Source organism: Syzygium oleosum, unplaced genomic scaffold, assembly GCF_021117445.2.
Source record: "Syzygium oleosum isolate NSW1041296 unplaced genomic scaffold, Sole_v2.1 Sole_v2.22, whole genome shotgun sequence".
In the NCBI taxonomy this organism is placed as follows: Eukaryota; Viridiplantae; Streptophyta; class Magnoliopsida; order Myrtales; family Myrtaceae; genus Syzygium; species Syzygium oleosum.
In genome coordinates, this window is record NW_026607506.1 from 3,502,061 (window position 1) to 3,526,491 (window position 24,431).

The following is a 24,431-nucleotide window of genomic DNA, read 5'->3' on the forward strand; positions in this document are numbered from 1 at the left end:
TTGTATCCAAGGAATGCTCGTGACCTGTATTTCCCCAAAATGTGTGTGTGTGTGGTTTTTTTTTTTTTTTTATAATCGAGGTGTCCGCGCGGCCGGCGAGTTAGGGCTCAAACCAGCGGTGATGCCTTCCAAGAATCGGTTAGTACGAATAACCATAGTGAAAAGTTATCATATTTTCTTCATTAAAATCCGATTGCCGACATTTTTGCAGCATCGGAAAGCATATGACTGGATCTTTGAGGTGAGTTATCATTCTGGCCAAATCATAAAACCCTAGATCTCTCAATCATGGTCGTGATTCAATGATGTGATACATTAAGGCTGTCCAATTTGGACAAATAGGGCATCCTTGGAAAGCTCTTGGTGATCGACTTGTACCCTTTGATCAAACTTTTAACAAAGTAATATTGTCTTTGTCAGTCTTGTTCAAACCTTAGGTCAAAAATTAAGTGTCTGCAAATAGCATGATGGACTCGGAGGACAATTGTGCTTGTGGTGCACGTTAGATGCGCTTCAAGTCTCTTGGAATACGGACCAAACAAAAAAGTCTCTTGGACCAAGCCATTTTGAAGTGCGTCCGTGTTCATGTGAATCTCCGTTGCATGCTTCTTCCGGGAAAATCCAAGGACATGACAGCCGATCTCTAGGAAAAAGGTACTTTCCCTTGATTCTTGTGAGCATATCCATGCTTCAGACTTCAGATCACATAAAACCGGTAATTTGAGTCGAAAATGGCAGATTAGCAATTTCGACATGAAATAGGATGAACGAAAAGTCAGAGAGAGGGGGGCATGAACTTCTTGTTGAAAGGTTTTGACATATATTGTTGTCTTTCATGTACAATGTTGCGCTGTACAAGTAACAAAAATGTACAATAGATGCCACTATAGATTGGATCCATGGTAAGTCAGATATCTTTTAGTGGTTTACAATGTTGAGAAGGGAAACTCTCATTTTCACAAGGCGCCGGAAGACACATTCCAAGTCCTCCTCAACTTCCTGAAGGCTCGACCCTAACGCATCATATCGCTTCAAAATGTTGCTCACTTGGAGACCGGAGGCTTTTCCTGATTTCAGGGAAAGCAGTTCAGAATCCAAGGTTGCCATTTCATTAGCGTCCTCTTCTCCTTCACATGCTACCTGTTTAGGTGAAAGTAGTTTCGAAACCCGTGACCAGCCGCTACGTTTCAGATTTGCACTCGACTGAGAAAGAAAATACAGGAGGGAAGCAAATACTGAGAGGCTGATTTCTTCAGCTTGTCTTAGCAAGCTAAGAGTAGCTTCCTTGTTGGAGTCCATGTTAAGGCTGTTCTTCCTTTCCATCTTCTTCAAACTCACTAAGTACTTAGAAATGATTTTCTGCAACTTCTTTCTAGTACTCATGTGGGCTTCAACTTCCTTGGCAAGACAACAATCTCCTCCTTTTCTTCTCCAGAGAACTGACTCGAGTTCTTTAATGCATTCCTTCATCTGTGAGAAAGCATCTTTCGCATTCCCACAAACATCCAACAGCTCCAGAGATCCATCCAACAGCTTTTCCACAGAACTTCTTTGGTGTTCATTCGAAAGAGCCTGTTGGGTAAGAGGCAACTTAAGCAAATCGTCGACACAGTCGAAGAGATCCTGTAGGGTTCCCAGCTTTTGGGAAGCCGAGGATGTGGATGTCATTTCTGATGAATTGATTCTGTTTAATTGCTCGTCAATGTTCATGCTAAGAGGATGAACCCCACAAGGAAAGCTATTCGAGTGAGCATGGCTAGGACATTTCGAAGTATGAATGGAGGCCATCTTGAGAAACAGGATGTTCTCTATGTTATGGATTGGAAAATGGCTCAAGTAGTTGTGAAGCCAAACACCCTTCAACCCTTGTATATATAGAAGATAAAGAATTAAGAATGCAAATACATCCTTCCAGAGCTACTCTACTGTCATGTCACAGATCCTCCAACAGTGCTGAATGCGCCATCAAAGCGGATCTTATGCAGATTACAATATATAAGAAAAGTTCTAAGCAGATTTAAAAATCATGCCACATACGGTGTTCTGCAACGGTCGCCTAACAAAGTAACAATAACTGGCCGTTCCTAATTTTTTTAAACTGAACTTGATCATGTGGGTCACAGAGTTGCCAAATGCCAATGTGGCTAGGGAACAAGTGGAATCTTTCCATCCTCGAGCTCAAATAATGGGCTCGAACCCATCTCTATGATGGATTCAGCAGCAATAATGACCATTTGTTTCGGTTTTTCATCAATGCCCAATGATGCTTTAATCAATCAAAAATTTGAAAGTAAATTAAATATCTACACACACCAGGCCTTGCCTCCATGACTCCAGACAGAGATGTGATCATCTCTAGGGGCATTGATGAGTATGAAGATTATCATCTGAACTGCACTCATCTCCATTCACATTTGAATTGCTCGTTAGTTGTGATGCAGGCAAAAAATGAGCTTGTGGAAGCCTCCCTAACTCATCAGTCATCACCATGTTAAAATGTCAGAATACTGAATATATAAAATGGGGTCTGATAACACTGTTCCCGGCCACACAAACAAGTAATAACACTCTCTTCAATAAATTGGTAAAAAAAAAAAAGAAAGAAAGAAATCTAGACACCTGTGTTCATAAGTGAATTATCATGTCACTGGAATAGTTAAAGGATTTCTTTAGCCTTTTGGGACTTGTACAAATTAGTAGCTCTTGTCTTGTATATGACAGAAAACTTGGCCAAGTAGGATCTGTACATGTTGCTAATTTTCCTTGTATTGCTTTCAGGGCCTAAAACTCTAACCACTAAATTTCTGTAAATTTTCAATTTGTAGGGGATGCACATTTTAAACACTGTACTTCAACACTTTTGTTTTTCTCTTTTCATATTCGGCCTGAAATATACTAAAAAATTGTGTGTATTTTTGTTTTTCTGAGCACTTATTAGGACCATACTAACCAGTTCTCGGTGCTTCTCAATGTTTTCGACCAATACTGACCCGTAAAACATTGGCTTTTCCTGTTCATAATGTTGGGATGGTAGAGTGTATGTTCATGTAATGATGGTCAACCTTGTCGCAGATCTTCTGACTGATAATCATGCTGTGCCAATCAGACAGTAGAACTGGTCATATGGTTTTTTTTCATCTGCAAATAGGCCACAAAGCAACCTCATGCGCATTTTTAATGTATCGGTGAATCATACAGTAAGTGTTTTGTTTGATAAGAACTCTCCCATGAGATGAGAGACTAGAGAAAATCCATATATTGAGGCAAACTAGTAAGGTTCTATATTATACTGTATACAGAACAAATTGTACATTTGAAATACTCTGTGCAAACTATGATTTTGAAGATGATGGTGTTCAACTTTGAATTCTAATATCATGTCATGGCGCCTAGTGTTTTCATTGAGGTTTGATTCAACATCGACGTCAAATCATATCTCAGGCTGTCTAGCTCTTCGCCCGAGGACGATCTCCTAATTACTAGTAAGAATCAAGGGCCAAAGTCCGAACTCATCATTTGACGGAAGCTGTATGGACTATAGTTCTTCACTACTTCTACAGAAAGGACTCTCAGTGTTTGTAGGGATTCATTTTGTCTCAACCCATCATGTCTCAATTGGATAAATTCACTTTAAGCTGACTTTCTTTCTAAAAAAAAGTTCAGTAAGGATGCGTGGATCAAATAGGTCTAGCGAACTCCACCCTTCATTTCATTCTTCTCCTGTGGGACTTTTCTTTTCTTTTTTTTCTTTATTTTTTGAGCGGGTGCGGGACTTGAAAATAAGCGAAGATTGGGAGATTCCCGAAATAAAGCCTAAGAAATGCTAACTCTGACGTGGATATAAGTAAATGGAACACACACATACGCACCTGCGTGCACCCACAGAGAGAGAGACAGAGACTGAGACAGACAGAGAGGATACTGGATATTGTTTCTCTAGTTTCTATTGATTGTTATAACACAATGTTCTAAAATGTAAAACTGTAAAATGGGCATACATTGTGTCAATACATTAGGGGTTGAGAATATTTAAAAGGGAAACTCTCGTTTTCACTAAGTGCTTAAAGACACACTCAGGATCTTTCTCTAGTTCCCGAATGTTCGAATCCATTGCTTCCAGTTGTTTTAATGCAGCGGGCATTCAAACATTGATGTCTTTGGCAGATCTCAAGACAAGCAGTTCAAGATTCAACTCTTCCACTTCATTGGCATCCATGTCTCCTTCACAGGATACCCTCTTAGAAGATAGCAATCTCGATACCAAAGACCAGCCTTTAAGATTTGGTCTAGCCTTCCGCCGACATAGGAAGCTCATGAGGGACCTAAACACTTAAAGACCGATTTCTTGAACATGTCTTAGTGCAGTAAGTGCAGCGCCTTCAACAAAGCCTTTGTTCGCAGCGTGCTTCTCCATCTTTTTCCAGTTCTCAAAGCATTTGGCAATCACTTTCTTGAGTTTTTTTCCGGAAACTTAGTATGCCTCAACTTCGCTTACCAGACTTGAGTCTTTTTCTTCTTCTGAATGATGATTCAAGCTGCTGGCTGCATTCCTTCATTTGTGAGAAAACGTCTCTCACAGTTCCGCCAACATCCAACAGCCAGAGAGATCCATCCAACAAGTCTTCAACACCTGTTCTGCAGCACTGATGAGAGAGCGCTTGCCGGGTCAGAGGCATCTCGAGCAAATTGTCGATGCAAGAGCAGAGATCTTTAAGGTCTCCCAGCTTTTGAGATGCTGATGATGCTGAGGAGGATGTTGCTGCTTCGGATGATCTGATTCTGTTTAAGTGCTCCTCAACACTCATAGCAATCGGATGATTCCTGGAAGGTAAGCTGACAGAGCGGGCATGGCTAACGGATATAAAAGTTTCGGTTTTTAAGGCCATTTTGACACGGTAAGTCTTGCACTAATCTGGAATTGTAACTGGCTTTGATACCTGAGAGGGCTTGTGAAGCATGAGCGACCTCTTACCTTGCATATATAGAAGGGCTCAAGTTTATCAAAAAAAACCATCCTTACAGACTTTGTTTGCTATCATGTCGTGGATCCTCTGACATCTCCGCGAACGCGTCATTATTACAATGAGATTAGAGCAGATAAGAAAGTTCGAACGACTTTAATTATTGATGCGCACGGACGGTACTGCTGTCACGATTTCCAAACAAAGGATGATTAATTGGCTTTTCTCTGTAGATCTGAGTCTGAACTTGATCGTGTGGGCCACAGAAATATCCTATTGACAGCATTTAGCTAGGGAGGGAACAACAAGAATCTTCCCATCCTTGAGCACAAATTATAAATTCATAAGCTCCAATCATGTGATCTATTTATTTTTCTATGAGGACTACTATTTGTTGCATATTGTTGAACTTCAAAGACAGCACTCGGACTTGCTCAAAAGCCGTCATTACCCATTAGATAATCCTGTGCATTTTACATCAGTAAAATTAGCATTGTTCTTGGGCCAAGCGACACTAGACTAGATCCTTGGGAGTGAAGAGACTCCACACGTTTGAACTCTCTAAATCTTGTTAGCAGTTATTTCATGAAACCCAAGAGAAGATTAAGATATAAAGGAAGACTAGGCATTGCCTCCATGACTTCCAGACAGAAAACAGTCCATTTCCAGGCACATTTAATGAGTTTATGAAGCCTGCACATGAGCTGCGCTCATAGCTATTTTCAGTTTTCAGTACCTCGTTTGTTACAAATGAAGATGCGCATAGAGAGACTCGAATTCCTGATTATACACGTCTGGTTCCTTCCTGAGTTGAGTAGTTCTGCTACACAAGCAATAGTCCCTGCACGACAAGAACAAATAAAAGGATTGTGTTAGAAATTAAACCACATACCATTCTCTTGATTGTTCCCCTTTATTTCCATAGTTCATATTGGACATGGCGTAAAGGAAAATTGATTCTTAGGATCTGCTTTGGGTCTCAATTTGTACTTTATTCATTCCATTTTAGTTGCATATTTCAGGGACTTAGAGATCTGTATAATGGTAAAGACAAAATAAAAAAATGAAAAAATAATAATAATTTGGGTTCAATATAAGACAACCATTTTAAAGTTGCCCCACGAGGGGCATTGACTTCTACTGCCTGATTAAGCCATGAATTTTAAATTTTATGGGTTCAGGAGTTGTGGTTCAAGGCATCTTGCAGATCTCAAGAAAACTGGGAATCTTGACAGCCTAGCTAATTTTCTAATGGGAAACAATAACATATCATTTTCCCCCATCCGAGTGACAATGCCACAGATCCACCCTGACAGCACGTCTGGTGTAGTTTACAGCTTGACATCAAAGCAATCGACTCAGACTCTCACATGGGTCAAATGACAACTCTGTTTCAAAATGAACATGATGAGGCGACGGGAAAAATGCATATGCATGTAACAATTCAGTCTTTTTGATGATACAGATCCTAACTTTCCAACTCCACTGGTTTCACAGAGGCAAGCCCCAAATCATTCCTTTCCACATGCGTCCTGTGAAGCTATGCATCCTGTCCATGGTCCTCAAAGTTAATCAATCAAAGTTAATCAGAATGATCGATGATAAATTCAAAGTCGGAATTTGTCATATCAATTTAAACACTCAATTCACTCAATGTGACTTCTTACGTTCTGCGTCATACACAAATAGGATTGACTGATACATGTAGAATGCTGGTGTGATTTTTTTCCCTACAGTTTCCCAGCATAAAGAGCATACAATGCATAACCAGAAGAAAACCACCTTAATTCGCTTCTCCTGTAAATAAGACTACCTTAGTAGGCTGTTTGTGAAACCCAACATTGAAGCACTGCACTTGGGGCCCTCGGAATGTAGAGTTATAACTTGCTCTTAAAAAGTTCTGTGGGGGCAAAATTTACACGGGTTGGTGAAGATCAGCCATGATCAAACTCAATGGCAGGTGGTTTTGCACATGAATAATTGCATCCAATTTCCAATTATACAAGAATTCCATGTTTTTCCTTTTTAGTTACAATAACAATACCACCACCTCAAGGACAAGGAGAAAGAAAAGGGCCCCAAAAAACAAAAATGACAAAAAAAATGGCCATATCTCAAGATCCTTTTCCGCCACGTTGCCGCTTTTCTTCAAGGGCAGAGGCCTCATGCAACATGTCGGCTGCATCCTTGTGCATGTCTAGCTTCGCAAGTGCAACCGCCTGCATGTAGAATGCAGTGGACCATTCTGGGTACACACATTGTGCCTGCATTGCATCTCGGAGGGCGGCATCAGGTTGGTCACACATAAGATGGCAAAGACTCCGGCGTGCAAAAACAGTCGGCGACACCATTGTTCCTACATCAATGAACTGCAAGAGAACGTCGTGAAAACAGAACTTAGTCATGTAAAGTAATTTTTGTTCGCTCCTGTTCAATTCTAAACCATCCCATCGCTACTATAAGTTCATCTGTTAGTTCAGATGGAGAAGTCGCCAATGGCACTACAGAGAGGTTTTGGTCAACCATTCGCAACCCAATGACAACAAGAAAATTTGCCAGGTGGATTTAGATGAACTAGCTATTTCAATTGCTCGATATCCTCATGACACTGACAATAAAATCACAATACAGGTTCCACTGCATTTAGAATGTCTAAGAATTTATAATCTGTGAAATTGATCCACTTGAGGGTTTCTTGACTCGAAGTTTCTAATTCAAATAAAGGTTTGTATCTTGGTCTTCCCTCACTTGAATAATAAAGCAACTCACCAATGGCAGAATCTTGCATAAAATGATTATTCTATAGTATATCAGTACGTAGAAAGCATACCTGAGAATAACAGTCAATTGCTGTTCTAAAATCTTTATCACGAAATGCCAAGTCGCCACGCTTTCTCGCCTCCAGCATATCCCTTATTTGTTGGGTCCATTCTTGGAAGGACAACTGACCATTTGGTAAAATGAGGTTAGTTTGTCCTTTTCCAAATTAAAATGTGCCAGACCATAATGCCACACCCAAATTACCTCATTGGTTCCTTCATCGTCCTTGTAATGCGTCGTTACCAGAATTTGATGAATCGCTGTGAGATCCATTCTTGAACAAGCATCACCCATTGGAGAAAGCGGGTGTGGGGGAGTAGGAGGCGCTTCCTCATGCTTCGGAATCCCCAGCATCACATGAGACGGAACCTGAAAGCTAAAGGTTATGATCAGTGCCACACTCCATAAAATGAAGATGGCATGGAAAAATCAAGATATTCAGAATGCAATGGCATCACATAATATCTTTTGAAAAGGCATCAGAGAGTTGGCCATTAAAAGATAGAGGCATCAGAAAGGTGGACACCACAAGTAAGAATTCAAGCAGATGTAAAACATGAGTTTTATCAAAGCAAAGCTGGCAGCTTACATCGGGCTTATTTTGCAGCGGCGCAAGGGTTGCAACTAGGTCTTTAGTGTTTGGACGCTCCCTAGGCTCATACTGCAAACACCGTGAGGCAAGATCCAAGACCAAAGTAGCTTCTTCAATTGAAAAGTCACCCTCCAAATGCGAATCCATCAAGAGGAGGATGTTTTTGCCACGGATCATTTCAAGAGCCTGTCTCAATGCAAAGAACACTTAAGGACAGTATACAACATCGTTAAGAATACAAAATAAGAAACCACACTCTTTAAATAAGTAATGATGAACATTAAGTTACTTATTAGATCAACACATTTACCCTAATCTAGTATAGAATAAAAATAGGGAGAAACAAAGTCACAAGAATATCTGACAGAATCCAACATTCATCGCAATTGGTACAAGAAATGCTTGCAGTCCATATTTCCCTGTTCCGATCAAAAAAAAAAAATACTTCCCTGTTGGTTTATTTAGCCAATGAGTAAAGTTTGCTCAGCACAAGCCACAAGGAGACATTAAATTAGACCGTTAATCATATCAACATCTATTGGAAGAGTTCACGTTCAAGCATTGCACAGGTAAGGCCATTCAAGAAATGGGGACAAATTCACACTGAACCATGCAGGCTGCAGCCTTCATGAGTAATCTTTAGACAACTTCAGAACACTGTAACTAAGAGAAACTTCATTCCATGTAAGTCGCTGAAGCAATGCCCATAGCTTCAGGAGGCATTGCTTCAGGATGAGAAGCTAAACTACTGGAGATATATCATTTCATCAGAGTTCATAAGCCCTGAAAGTTGGGTTGTCTACAAAAGGTCAAGGATTCAGTTTGTATGTAGCATTTAGAAACGCATACACGCCTAATTGCAGGTTGGTAATCCGTTAAAGGTACATATTTTTTACGCTCAACACTGATAGGGCAGCACCTTCTCATATTAACTGAAACAATGAGCATAAAACAACAGCACTATCTCTCACTCTTCTACTATGCCTGCAGCAAAACTCTAGTTGTTTGTCTAAGGTTAGTGTCTGCTTAACACATCCTTAAAATTAATAATACCACAAGTATGTCAAGTTTTTTGCGGCTCTTGTGTGGACAAAGCACTAGAAAAACATAACATCTATAAGGCTACTTACATGAGTTGGAGGAATGTGCTTCCCACTAAGAAGATCCAAAAGCACTGTCCCAAAGCTGAAGATAACACTTTCTGGGGTTACACGTCCTGCATGCATTGCAAAAAGTGAGCCAAAAAATGCATGTTATGTCACCCTGCAAAATCCACCTAGCTGAAAAATGAATAAGACATGCTTTGAAGAGGGGTTACCAGAATACTTTTATCAATGCATACACAAGCATCGTTATCTGCTAGATAGATCAATGCTTTAGCTATAGCTAATAGCAGCAACGAGTTTGACATGGGCAGTTTCTATCTCTTTTAATCTACTGTGATGACTAAAACCTAAAAACCACTGTCTGGGATATTTTCGGCCCCGTAATAAGCATGCGCAGTTAAAATTCATGGGATGTTAGGTTAAGACCAACCCTCATACAGAATACCTATAAATGAGAGACGTTTGAAGTTCACCCAAATCTCGGAGTCTACCCTATTTTCACTAACTCAAGGCGACATTGAGCAGACAATAGTCATTGTGTCCTAAAAGAACCGATTATAACAATCTTCCAAGGAAAGCAGCTAGCTTGTTTTTGTGAAAATATTTAATCAGAGTCAGATGTTCCAAACAGCTTCTTTTGATTATGATAGGAGCTAGACAACAATTGTCACCTGATGGGACTACAATCTATAAGAGTAGGGCCTCACTCAGAAACATATAAATATTCCAGGATTTCCTGCAAGCAAACACTGGATAAAAGTTTGCTATACACTCTCTGGAAATCCTCACAAAAGCTCCTCCAAACCTCCTTCCACTCTCTTTCATGCAAAGAGAAACATTCTCATGACAAAGAAAGCCAACTTAATACAATAGAAAAACGGAATAAATCCGAGGTCTCATGCACCAAAGATTGGAGAGAACTCATCAATAAATGTAATTTATAAGTATAGATTACCAGGAAACTGCAGATGTATTGGCAAAGGAGTATTCATAAAAGAGGCAAGGGGAATGGATTTACCATTTCTCAAATACTCAGGTGGAGTATACGCAAGGTTTGTGCTATAACTTTTCCCATCCCTGCTATTTTTCATCAAGCCGAAACATGACAGTCGAGGATCACCATTCTGCCAAAAGAACCTATATATCAGCTCACCAGTTTTGCAAAATCATATAGGTCAATAGACCATCCAGATGTTATTGTCATCATTGAGCCAATCAGTCAAATCACATCATTACGTAATAATTGATCATTTATTTTCATAATTACACCGTGATCATTAAAAGGCAGTCATTACCTAATACATGTCATACCTCATCGAAGAGAACCCTATATGCATTTAAGTCATGGTAGAGCGGACGGCCTTCGTTACTACAATAATCTAGGGCTTCGGCAATGTACAGAGCAACTCTAAGACGCATATCCCACTGGATAGTTTCATTTTCCCCTGCAACAAAATGATCAAAGCAGTTAAATTTACTGGAATCCAGCAACTTAACCAATGTACTGAATGGCAAATGTCTTGTCCAGCTGTAGAAAGAAACGTCTACTAAACATGACTCGTTAATTAAACATGCCATAAACAGGTTGGTGCGTTACTATACTCAAAGCTCGCTGTTTACTCATTAAAGAGGCGAATCTATCGAGATTTTGCTATGGTTAATCGCATGCTAAAAGAGTAACAAATGGTGGGCATCGATCAAATGAAACAGACAAGTGCTGGAACCTAAACACAGACGCAGTTAGAGACAAAGATGCGGCGTCATGATAAAAGCAAATCAAACCCAAAAACACTCGAAACAAAAAAATTCTGCAGGGAGCTACATACAGTGGAAGAGATGCTTCGCAAGAGTGTCATTTGGCATGTACTCTGCAACGAGCAATCTCTCATCCCCATCACAGCAATAACCTATCAAATTCGCCAACCTCTTGTGCCTCAACTTCCCCACTCCCTTTGCCTCTTCCTACAAAAGTTCCAAAAGACGCCCAGCACGAAACCTGTCAAAATAAATCACAAAACAAAAAGACAGAAGGGCGGAGAAAACAGCGAGTGGCAAAAAGGGAAAGTACAGCGAACTGCTTCGGATCGGGCCAAGCCAGCTTGGTGAACTTCTTGACGGCGATCCAGCGCCGGTTGTTCTGGTTCTGGAGGCGGCCCTTGTAGACGACGTTGGGGGCCTTCTCGCCGCTCTCGGACACGATGAAATCGGAGCTGAAGTTGTTGGTGGCGGACCTCAGGTCGGCCAGGGAGAACTCCAAGATGAACCCCGCCGACCCGACCCCGCCGCCCCCCGCGCCGGCCCCGCCGGCCCCCCCAGCAAGGTGGTCTGTGCCGTTGGAGGGCTGGGCGCGGTGGTGGTTGGCGGAGGCGGTGTAGCTGTTGCGGCGCTGGTGGTGGGGGCGGTGGTCCTTGTCGTCGGAGCCGGGCTCCTTCAAGAACGACGACCCGCAGCAACCCATGACTCAAGAATCAGAGAAGAAGCAAAGCCAACAAAAGAAGGGTAGCCCGAGTTGACCCACTGCCGAATAATGGAAACTCCAACCCCTCCCCCACTTGGTCCTGGCGCTCGACCTCCTCCTCCCTCTTCTTGTACAACCTGAGGAGAGAGAGAGAGAGAGAGAGAGAGAGAGAGAGCCAAGAGAGGCTACAGGAAAAGTCACAAGGAGGAGAGATCTTTATACATCTCTCTGGTGAGAAAGCAGCCGTGTGCTAGAGAGAGAGAGAGAGAGAGAGATGAGGTGAAGCTTTCTTTCTTTGTTTCGTTGGTCACTTCGTCTCCATCTCTCTCTCTCTTCTTTCGCTTACAACGGGGAGCACTGTCGATGACAGGGGCTTTCGCCTTCGCTGGTATTTTTGTTGTTCCTTTTTCTTTTTCGGGTTTTTCGGGGTCGCGACTATTTTGTTGTCGTTTTCCGTCGTCATGTGGACTCTTGTGAAACGTCTCGTCTCGTCTCGTCTCGTCTCTCGCTCCACCTCGACTCGCGAGGCGCTTGTAACATTCGCTCGGGTGCCTCCTTCGCTTCTGGGTACTGCTGCCCATGTTGAAGGGGAACCAAAAAAAAAAAAATTTTGAGCAAAACCCTAACTCAGAAAAAAAGTTGACACCCCCCAAGTTTAGTACGTGAAATAAAAAGGGTTAATACCACGAAAAACCCTAAACTGGTACACTTATGACAGATTTACCCCAAATTATTTTTTTGACCATAAAAAACCCCAAACTGGTACATCTGTAATAATTTTACCCCGAACTATTTTTTGACCTAACCCAATCCAGATTTGTGCAATTTTTTCCGAACTAATTTTTTAATATTATTTTTTTATTTTTCGAATTTTTTAGTTTTTCTTTTCTTTTCTTTTTCTTTTCCTTTTCTTTTTTTTTTCCTTCATCTTCATTGGACCAACAATGGATTGTTATATTGTAATTGATACAACAATAACGTGACACGTAACATAAATGCTACATTTTGACCCAAAAAAAAAAACATAAACGCTAAATGAAAGACTTTCTTTTATATGCATGAATTTTCATGACAACCACTTTTTTCTACATTTAAATGTCTCACGTTTTATTTATTATATATTTCAAGTGATCATATTGATTTATGAATCGCCATGCACATATAATATCTCTCATCTTATATATAAAATATACTAATTTTGTAAATTAATCTGTTAAATTAAATTGGCAAGCAAGACGTATATAAATTGTTGATTAGCTATACTCCAAGCTTAGGTAACAAGCCTACGTTGGACCCCATCAGTTTGCCTATCCACTTGCACCCAAAAATAAGAAAGACGCGACAACAATATAATGCCTTTTTCGCAAGACATTTAAATGTAGAAAAAAGTGGTTGGCATGAAAATTCATGCATATAAAAGAAAGTCTTTCATTTAGCGTTTATGTTTTTTTTTTTGGGTCAAAATGTAGCATTTATGTTACGTGTCACGTTATTGTTGTATCAATTACAATATAACAATCCATTGTTGGTCCAATGAAGATGAAGGAAAAAAAAAAAGAAAAGGAAAGGAAAAAGAAAAGAAAAGAAAAACTAAAAAAATTCGAAAAATAAAAAAAATAATATTAAAAAATTAGTTCGGGGTAAAATTGTCACAGGTGTACCAGTTTGGGGTTTTTGGTGGTCAAAAAATAGTTCGGGGTAAAATTGTCACAGGTGTACCAGTTTGGGGTTTTTAGTGGTCAAAAAAATAGTTCGGGGTAAAATTGTCACAGATGTACCAGTTTGGGGTTTTTTATGGTCAAAAAAATAGTTTGGGGTAAATCTGTCACAAATGTACCAGTTCAGGGTTTTTCGTGGTATTAACCCAAATAAAAAATACACCGTCTTCTCAGATGATCGACAAAGACCACGAAATTTTACTCGGAAGACACAAATTGCGGCACGTGACTTGGCAAAACATGCCGTTCTAAAGAAACGAGTTAGTAGGGACCCTAGGGACGTCAAATGAGTGGGTCGGATCGGATTTTGATTTGGTCGAAAATAGCCCGATTCAAAATGGCCATTTAACCCGTTTTTTTACTTATTTACATTTAATGCAAAATTATTAACACGTGCCCGACCGATCCATTTACCTAAATACTTCCTTGTTTAATCCGACCTCCGAAAATCCGTATCCACCTTACTAGCTCACGTGTGCGGGATAAGATCACTATTTTCGACTATAATATGCTAAAGAATTGGCTTTCAACATTGCATTGGATTTTCAATTTTTTGTATGGATTCATAATGAAGAGTAAGAGAAAGTTAGTGCTTGATAGTGAATTTATTAAAATTAGAGCAACAAATAACGCAGAGGAATTAAAATTTTAATTAAATGGAATGTAAAGTATTGAAGAAGATGATTTATGCATACCATGGAGTGTAATGACAAGAACTAAGATTAGAATATCACATAAAAGTAATGATGCCAAATGCAAACATGGAAAGATATACCCTAATAACTAATAGACAAAACTTACAAGATTAATAAAAGTCAAAAAAAAAAATAATGGGGAAAAAAGAAGGGTAAAGTCAGTACCATCTTGTTGGCCACCGAGACTTTCTTGAACTTGGAACAGTCTTAGGAATTCATTATTTTTTCATAAAGGGTGAAGAGAAAGTCATAAAAGTAGGTCAAATATAACTCATTTACTGAACATAGCTAATTCATAAAACGACTCGTCCCATCAAATATGGATTAAGAAATTGATTTATGACTCATTTTGACAGGTCTGCAAATTAAAAAAGAAGAAGAGCATAGTGATTTTTTTTTCTTGGGTAAGAGCAGAGTGATTACTTAAAACATAAGTGATGCAGACTATTTGTAACAATTTTGCTTTTTGCCTGGGGCATCTTTTGGCTCTAGGTAATAAGTCTTTTCTTACACATCAACGATATTAATCACATCATGTTTCACATCAATTTACATAGATAGAAAAACTCAACGGTGGTTATTTTTGTTCTATTAGATAGAATTTTGCGATTTTCTTTTCATCCTTTGAAAAGTTGGGGTATATTTATTCCTCGAGCGAAAGTTTGTGCATTTCTATGGGATTTGACTATGAAGAAATGGGAGAAGATAACAACAATTCAAAAAAAATTTCCTAGCTTGGAAAACTAGGGGCATAAAATAGGATTTGATTGTCAATTCTTTACTTATTTTGGTAATTAAGCACTAAACGAATATTAAAGTTTTCTTTAAAAAAAAGTGAAAAGAATAAAAGTGTCCCATCAAAATAGCGTAGGAGACCTCCATGACTTGGTTCTCCAACCCCTTTGTTGTCAATCAAAATGACACTAAAAAAAATGTCAAAAATGGGAAAGGCTTAACTTTTTGAATAAAATGGAAATGGAAATTGGAAAAAGCAAAAAAGTTATTCCATGAATGTGATCTAAACCTTTCCTTAGTGATATTACAAAATTTTGTAGGGACTTTCTTGACATTTTAAATCCACAAGTGAATGGCAAAATGGTCATTTTCAGAATGTGGGACAATGTGCAATTCTTCTTGCCCCAATCACTTTTTTTCTTTTTTCTTTTCATTGTACTATTGTTCATAAAAAAAATATTGACAAAAAAATTGATAATGTACCAAGACGATCCGGACTTCGAATGGCTGGAGAGCGATCGAGATCACTCCACTGCTCTACACTCGATCACAGAGCGTGCGAATGGGGTTCAATGGAGGGATGAATTCCGCGCAGAAATCTAAGTGCGATTGAAAGCACAAGCGATTGAAATGCATCGAATTGAAAAATGCATATTAGGGATCGAAAGATATATGAAAAGAGAAAATGCGCGACAATAAAAAGCAAAGGAAATGAAAGGGTAGAACGCTGTCGGACAAGTTTGGTCGAAGTGTGTGCTTTGCGAAAAACGAATATTTCGGAAAATATTTTCCTAAAAATGATCTCTTGTATCGCTTACGAAACGAAAGAAAATATTTAAACATAAACCGTTATTGATAATTAAAAAAATTTAATTAACTAATAATTTCAAGAGATACAAGCTATTATTTTTAAGAAAATATTTTTTAAATTATTTATTTTTCGCGAAACAAACACGATTAAGTCGTACATTGCACTTGCAAGCAACGGCACGTTTGCGAGCATCAATTCGATAATCACGAGCCGTGTCACACCTTTCTCAAGTACACAAGTTAGATGGTGTTACTAAGTTGCAATAAATGTCAATAGGAGCGAATCGTGTTCCTACGACGATCGTTCAAAACACGCTCCAGGACTACGCATTCATGGCTGACCAGGGGTCCTTGGAAAGTCAACAATCGAAGGACCCACGAAGCAAAATATTCTAAGCACCTCCACATCGTCTTTTATTATTGTTACTTACATGTCAACACATTTATCGATTGGGTACTTGAGTGCACATCATCTCCATCTAAGGACGTGTTTATTTCTGAAAAAATTTCGTGACAAGAAAAAATGCCTTTCGAGAAATTATTTTTCAAGGAAAATACTTTTCTCCTTTTCAGATTAGGAATTCGCTTATCTAACTTTAATCATGCATATTTTCTTTGGTCGTAAATGGTTTTTTGTCAGCTGATCATTTCCAGCAAATCAAACTCGTGAAAATCCCGATAATTAATTGGCGGAAATTTTCTTTTGCAATCGAACAAACACGCCCTAAATCTTGAAGTTTGTCGCCCCAGCTAAATGAAAAATGAGATTGTCAATCCCAGTGGCATGGGTGGACCGGAGATGTGTACATCCAAACACCTTTCGACCTAAATAGAAATCGCTATCGAGCTAAATGATCAACAGTTGTGTCTATCGAATTAAAGTTTTCATTTGCGGTGTTGACCGGTCGAACTCGACTAATCATGATGAATGCAAGCGGCAACCCAATCAATATGTGTCGGATAAGGCTTCACTTACAAGGCGAGAGCCTCCAAAGTTATTTCGAACGAGAGACACTGCAATTCAAACACAATCGCATTTCATTGAAATCAAGACGTGGTTTAACTACACAATTGAACTCTTGTGGATCTTTTATTTTTTTTTTAGGAAAATAATACAAATGATTCCTGAATTTTAGCTCAATGAACAATGTAGTCCTTGAACTTTAGCCTAACATGCGATGTCGTCCTGAATTTTTAAATTGTTCAATGTGATCCATGGACTTTTGATACATGTTCAATTCAGTCCCTAAATTATATAAAAATATTCATCATTAGTCTGAACTAATGAACATTTTTATATAGTTCAATAACCAAATTGAACATGTATCATTAATTCAGAAATCACATTGAACAAATCAAAAATTTAAGGATCACATTGCATATTAAGATAAAATTTAAATACCATATTAAAAAAATTAAAATTTTAGAGATCACATTAACATTAAAAAAAAATTTAGAGATTATTTATACCATTATCTCTTTTCCATAAGTTCGTAATTCATTCATGTTATCCGAAACTCGCACCAAAATCAGCGACCGACGTGTCCTCTACTGAATTTATACGGCGCTCGCATGAGAAGTGCACACGAATCAGACGAACAAAAACGCATTCGAAAATCTCACGAACGAATCGCGAGTTCTTGCCTCAAGAACTCCTCCACCTGCGCAATAACTTCGGTCGGACGGATCTCTCACTTGGAAAAAGCATTAATATATCTGTCTAGGACCTAGGGCACTGACATCTCTTCGAGGCTATATAACCCTCACTTCCATTCATTGTCCTCTTCCCCAATTGAATTCTCTATTCGATGCTCCAAAACTTTATGCATAATTTATCAAGCATCGACACATTCAAATGTTCAAATTCACCCATGAATCCCTTTTTCAATCACGAAGTTCAAACCCACCAGCTCAGGTCCGTTTGGATATAAACAATGCAATTACTCTAGCATGACATCATTTCAAAGTTTAGAATTAAGCATGCGAGGAATAAGCAGGGGTTAGGTGAGCCCTTTCTCCACGCTCCCTCACTTTTTGGAAGTCGATTTGAGTTCGATTGAGCCGAGACCGACCTTTTCAACATTAATTACCAACGGAACATGACGATTGACTTGGATGGAGCCGAGGAAAGAGGATATCGTAGATAGGCCAATGATCGTTCGTTCCACAAATATGAGTTATTATGTGATTGACTAATAGTTACCCACATAGGTTGAATCTGTATTGAAAGAAGACAGATAAGAATTAAATTATATGCAGAACTTCTATGACTTCAAATACAAATGGAATGCATCTAGGGTGATTTTGACGAATAACTGATGGACAGAGAGACGGAGGCAAATTGGCTACGCTAACCGAATAAATCAACTCACTCGATCAACAAATGTGAACTTTTAGGTAATCACATGAAGAATTTTGGTCCGAAAGCTGTCTTGTTTGGATTTGGACTAGAGGGGTCCAGGTCCACCTTTAATTAATTCTCCAAACATTAGGATGGACAAAAGAGTTTTGCTAGGGTTGCCATCATTTGACATGGCTGTTGATATGATCAGCATAGTTCATTGACCTCCCTAGCTTTGTCAAAAATGGGGCATATCCCAAACCAAAAGATTAGAACGTGGTGCGGAAATTTTGTAGACTTTTGGACCAGCATAAAGGGTCCAAAGTGGAATGGCTAGCTCTAGTCTTAGAAATTTTTTGCAATGACCTTTAGATGATTAAGAGTCACATTGGTTTGTACCGTGAAAGAGGAACTCTTGGACCAGACACGTTGCTCTAAAAAAGGGAAAAGCAATATATATTGTCCAGATATACACGACACATTATGATTCGTCTCTATGTGTAAGTTGGCCATTTGTGTAATCATATCACAATTTTTCCTGATTCATATCAATTTCCTTGTTTTGCACCAAAATGGCATGACTATTTTCCTTACATTATACATACTAAATTCATTCTCAAACCTAACTAACATTTTGGTTTTGCTTACCTCTCTTTCCGTGTTACTTTTTTTGCGATATGGGTATATCGAATTTTGTCTCCACTAATCTAGAAATATATACCCAAATCATATCGTCAACGTACATTAGATAAATCTCCCAAAGTAGACTAACTAGCATGGCCCACAAAAGGTTACTTTTAATTTAGAATATTGCGGTTTGAGTTAGAATATGTTATATGTCTGGATGAATTTCTGAGCTAGCCGAACGATCTTCGAGAGTTACGTTATGTTCTATGGTGCCCAATTTTGAATGTGAATATTGGAGATTGAAAGTCTTGTTTTATGTAAAGTGAGGTATATATGTAGCGCAATGCCAATAGTGTTGTGTTCTTAGATCAAATACAGGTCTTGTCACAGCACAATAAACATGAAAGCGTTCACAAAACATTATAGCATTATATATATATATAATTTTTTCGCAATCCAATGATATATGTTTTCGAGTAAATTGGGTTCTAATTGGGCATGTTTAGTAGGATTGAATTTGGACTTTCTCTTGGCGATCTCCAACTTTGACTCCATTCCGAACGAACATCTTCTTTTTCGAGGACCATTTAAAAGACACATTTTCATATTCAATTGCCGTTCGATGGACGCAAATGAAGCTTAAGAGTTAAGAACGCATGGTCGAACGAGGGAATCGAACCTCCGCGTCCCTCGTAACATGCCATATCAAACATATTTATCCACAGCAGATACATGTCACCCATCACGAACGAAAATGTTTAGACGAGAACACCTAATCAGCCCCAAACATTTCCCCTCTCGTCACGTTCTAAATAGGAGCGGATCATCTATCATCTTCATCGCATCGAGGGTGACTGACAAACCACTGTTTTTTCTCCCCTGGGACACGTTAGATCCGCAACAAAAGCTTGTAAGCAATGGAATCTCGGCATTCGGTAGCTAATAGTTCCGGCGCACAAAATTCAAACCAACGGTCGTAGAAATCGAGGAGCATCATAGGTCTTGGAAATTTGGCCCCCTTGGCGACGAAATTAGGGCGCAACGTACCCGGAGATGTGGTTGATTAGAGGAATGAATAATTAGGCCTCTCTCTCTCTCTCCACGTGTCGTTCGACAGCTGTCCAAGGATTACTTGGCATTCGCACCTATCTTTCGCGGGTGGGGGAATATTCAACGAGCAATATCGGGCGACATTAGCATAAAGTTTCCAAATCCGTCTGGTCTTTAGGTTAGGAAAAACGTAGGGAGAGCATCCAAAGCGTGGCTTCTTCCCTACGAGGGGAAGAAAGGTCAAAAGGGTCTACAAATCACTGATTGTCTTTTGGATAAAGCCACGGCTGCTTGTACTCTCTAGCTTGGCATATGAAATGTGACGAGGTTCGAGGAAGGATATTTTCGGTGGTCTAATGTGTGGTGCGTTGAATTGGATTGCGTAGCTTACTGGATATGAAAGGTCGAGCGATTGGAGGAAGATGTGATGTCATTGTACGTGCACCCTATAATGGCAGATGCTACTATATTATGGGGTTAATTCCAAAAAAACAAGCACAAGCTTTAGGTTGAGGGACAATTCTCGCTCGAACTTTTTTTTTGTCTCGTAAAAAAGCACTAACTTTAGGTCGAATGACAATTATGGCCCCATCTTTTTTTTGTCTCTTAAAAAAGAACCAACTTTCACTTAAATCCTAAATCTAGCCCCCTATTGACTTTCTGTATGAAGTAACCCTTGTTTGAGAAAAAAGATTATGGTGGTGAGCCTGGCGAATCTCATCCATGGCGTCTGTCGACGGGCGGTGGTCTACAGCTTCAAATTACGACAAAACAACGAAGTCTAGCCAGAGAGATTCAATCTGGAGATATTTTTGACTTGCCGGTGAAGTGAAGGAGACGAACAGTTTCACCGTTGTTCTTCAAGCTGTGGCTCAGAGAATAAGACAATGAATAATGCTTTAAATCCATTCAGCAAGTCACGTGGATTTATTGCTAAGGTGGAATAGTCAAGTTAGATAATCAATGGTTTTAAGTCAATGGGGGCCAAATTTTGGATTTAAGTGAAAGATGGTGCTTTTTTACAAGACAAAAAAAAGTTAGGGCTAGAATTGTCACTCGATCTAAAGTTTGTGCCTTTTTACGGGACAAAAAAAAGTTCAAGCCAGAATTGTCCATCGACCTAAAGTTGGTGCTTTTTTATGAGACAAAAAAAAGTTCGGGCCATAATTGTCCCTTGACCTAAATTTTTGAATTAACCCTATATTGTGACTAGACAAAATTGGATGACAACAAACAAGGATGCCATGAATAGAACACGAGACCTTATTTACTATTAAGTTGACATAGATATTGATCAAAGTTAGACCATTGGCGGACAAGGTGAGCTTTTACTGAGGAAAATTATCTAAAAAGTCATAAACCTATTGTTTAGCGGTCAATTCAATCATAAGTCTTTTGATAATTTGCCAATTTAGTCCGAAACCTTTTGACAATTTACCAATGTAGTCCTTCCGGCTAATTATTTCAACAATAGGTTTAGGACTAGATTGGCAAATTTTCAAAAAAGGTTTAGGATTATATTGACAAATTGAAATGTTTAAGATTAAATTAGCAAATTATCAAAATGTTTAGGACTAAATTGGTATAATTGAAAAGTTTAAGACTGAATTGGCTGTCGTACAATAGATTTATTATTTTTTGGCCAATTATACTGATTATACTATGCACGTGACTTCATATAAAACCTCACCACATAAGACCCTTTAGGGTTATATGAAAATCATGTATATGGTCTCTCAAAGGATCAACCCACTTTCGCAACGATGTGCATTTCACCGTGACTCGTACATATGGTGGCACGCGAATGCTTGCAAGCTTTCAATAAGCGAGTGCGATTTATTTATTTGCGATCTGTTTGACTATTAATCTCTCTAGCGACGGCTTCTCGAGTGATTCCAGTAATTTCTCTTTCAAGACTAGACGATTTGACCCGTACCTAACAATTGTATCTGCTCAAATTCTTATGGGTGATCTCACTTCAACGATCGAGCGAGACCAGCGAGACCAGCTTGGCCAAAGAGTAGCTTTCATGATTTCTCTGCGGGTTGGCTTTTTCCTTCTCCATCTTGTTGCATGGTTTTCTGCAGCTTTTGGCGTTTTCCCTCTTCAACATCTCTTCGCATTATTTTCCCTGCCCATCTCCTGTTGTCTGCAAAGTTCTTTTATTTCAGTGCATGTTGGGACTGTGCTCGTTCTGATATCTGATCTCGACAAGCCCAAAGGCTGTCCCAGACATAGTTTAACTAAATGTACCCGAAGAATACTAACTGCAGTGGTTGGTCAAAAGTTCCAAGACTTAATTTTCGAGTCGAGGGTCGCGAGTTCGATTCTTCCCTCTATCCTTGATTTTAGAAAACCTTGATTAGTCTACAAATGACCGTCCTGAACATAAATATATCCCCCAGTCGGTACTCGGTCCTAAGAAATCTCGGGTAATCTGCTAAGAACATGCTTGGGCTTATGAGCTTTCGATTCTCATCATGCCGGGGTAGGGGTGACGGCCCTGACGGGCTCGCCTGTTGAGCAGTTGTGCGCTGCAAATCTGCGGCCTAAAACCGAGCCTTCTCCTCGAGGTGCTTCAGGAAATGTCACAAAAGAAGTTTTGTTCTTCTTCTCCTCTTGGGCGAAGGGTAATAATGTCCTGAGATTATTACGTGGTGTCGTTGGATTTGGGTCGTAAATCCCCTAATCACTGGTTTAGGGCCTGCTTATTTGGTGATCTACGTCCAACAAATGAATCCGTTTGTGCCTTTCCGGGCTTGGGCTCAAGGAAGCTTAATACCGACTCAGGAAAATCTCTGCTCATGGCCTATTAACCAAGGATTGCTTTGAAAGTTCGTTAATTCGAAATACACTAGTTGAAAATATATCTCGAGGCGAATAAGAAAAACCCGACTTGTGTTTTTAATTTCAATTGATTGTCGTGAAGACAAATTTGCACGTGCAAAACGACTTTGTTAAACTAGGATTTTTAGATGCGAATTGACGATTTTTCACCAAATAACTATTTTGTAGACGGTAGAGAACCGTGGTTTTAACATTCATGCGAGCATCCTGGCCAACTCGTGCGAACACCATGGCCATTCCATTTTTGACATTCTTGATCATGTAACCTTAATTTCTATATGGGAATCGCTAGAGACTAATTCAGAGAAGCCGTACACTCCATGCATCGCAGTAAGCTTTATATAATATCAATTGTGGCTACTGATTGATCGTACTTTACCCAAAGTCATCTTTTTATGGTCTCCTAGAATGGAATTGGACATTGAGACGGGGACGGGCCCCTCCACGACAAATCTTAAGGACGGAAAGCATAACTTGCTTAACCAATGAGCACACTTGTTTCCCTCTCGAAGCGCAAATATTTTAGGATTTTTAGGAGAGAGGGAGTGGGAATCAATAACGACTATTTATTTACTTAATTGACTTCACATTACACATTATTAGAGAAGTGTGTTTATATTTAAACAATATGCATGGGAAAGGAAATAATCTAATCTAACAAGAAAATTAGTTATTTTAGAAAATAACTAAATATCAATATTCGCTAATATCTAATGATATTTCTAACAATATTCACTAACAAAGAATTCTCTAATATTCATAAACATACTTCAACAATTGTCCTCAAGCTGAAGCATTTAACTTGTATATGAGAGGTGCGACTTTCTTCTAAAATTTGTGATCAAGCAATGTGTAAGCTGGACCTTATACTAAACAAGGGATGTGAGTCCATCAAACGGAATTTGAGATAATGACAACTGTGTTAGCTGGACCTTACATGATAAGTTGAATGTAATCCATATCATCATCGGATTTAACAGGCATCGAAGAAACACATGATTGGAAAGTTGACACATTTTTCTCATATAACCTTAATAGAATCACGTGAAAATCCAACTTGAATTGCGGCAAACCAAACTACATCATCGCACGGCGCTCAACTTTAATTGCTCAATGAAAGTGTGCTTGACTCTGGGGCTGATAGTTACCTGGATACTTGACGGCATCACCTCATGGCGCTCAACTTTGGCTACTTGATGAAGGTGTGCTCGAGCGCTCATAGCTGCCTGAATACTTGACGGCGACTTTGCTCGTTGATGACGCTCGCAATTAAAAGAGAATCCCACGACAAATAATGTTCAAGGTAGGCATTGCTGAGTTTTGACAAAATCGTGAAGTTATTGAAGATAAGATGACAGAAGTTGACGGGGTACGACTCTCCTGACGATGAGCAAAGATTGGAACGAATCTTGACGCCTTGATAGAGACAAAGATGCTGATGTTGCCGGCCATGGAAACGGAACAGAGAATCTGATGGTTGCAACATAGACAATGATTAAGACCGACGGCAAGAAGAAAGGAAAAGTTACTGTTTTGATATGGGTTTTTATATCTTGGTGGCTCTTGTACCATATAAATATTTTAGGATTTTCAAGAGAGAGGGAGAAAGAATTAATAAAGACTACATCTTTACTCAATTGACTTCATATGACACTTTATTAGAGAAGGGTA

General features: G+C 39.2%; 2 protein-coding genes and 1 pseudogene across 2 annotated transcripts; all 3 read right to left on the bottom strand.

Moving 5' to 3' along the window:
* Positions 1–918: 918 nt before the first annotated feature.
* On the bottom strand, positions 919–1,668 carry LOC115669940 (uncharacterized). Its single transcript, XM_030591123.2, has one exon. It carries the CDS (start codon positions 1,666–1,668, stop codon positions 919–921), a length of 750 nt encoding a protein of 249 aa, XP_030446983.2.
* Positions 1,669–3,937: 2,269 nt separating this feature from the next.
* On the bottom strand, positions 3,938–6,746 carry LOC115669941 (uncharacterized; annotated as a pseudogene).
* Positions 6,747–6,889: 143 nt separating this feature from the next.
* LOC115669904 (serine/threonine-protein kinase BSK1-like) lies at positions 6,890–12,209 on the bottom strand. The gene is made up of 9 exons (XM_030591071.2): positions 11,548–12,209; positions 11,306–11,441; positions 10,791–10,924; positions 10,498–10,603; positions 9,504–9,589; positions 8,371–8,559; positions 7,986–8,150; positions 7,792–7,905; positions 6,890–7,330 (listed from the first exon to the last, which is right to left on the bottom strand). Exons 1-9 carry the CDS (start codon positions 11,935–11,937, stop codon positions 7,076–7,078), a joined length of 1,575 nt encoding a protein of 524 aa, XP_030446931.1. The 5' UTR covers positions 11,938–12,209; the 3' UTR covers positions 6,890–7,075.
* Between the last annotated feature and the right edge of the window lie 12,222 nt (positions 12,210–24,431).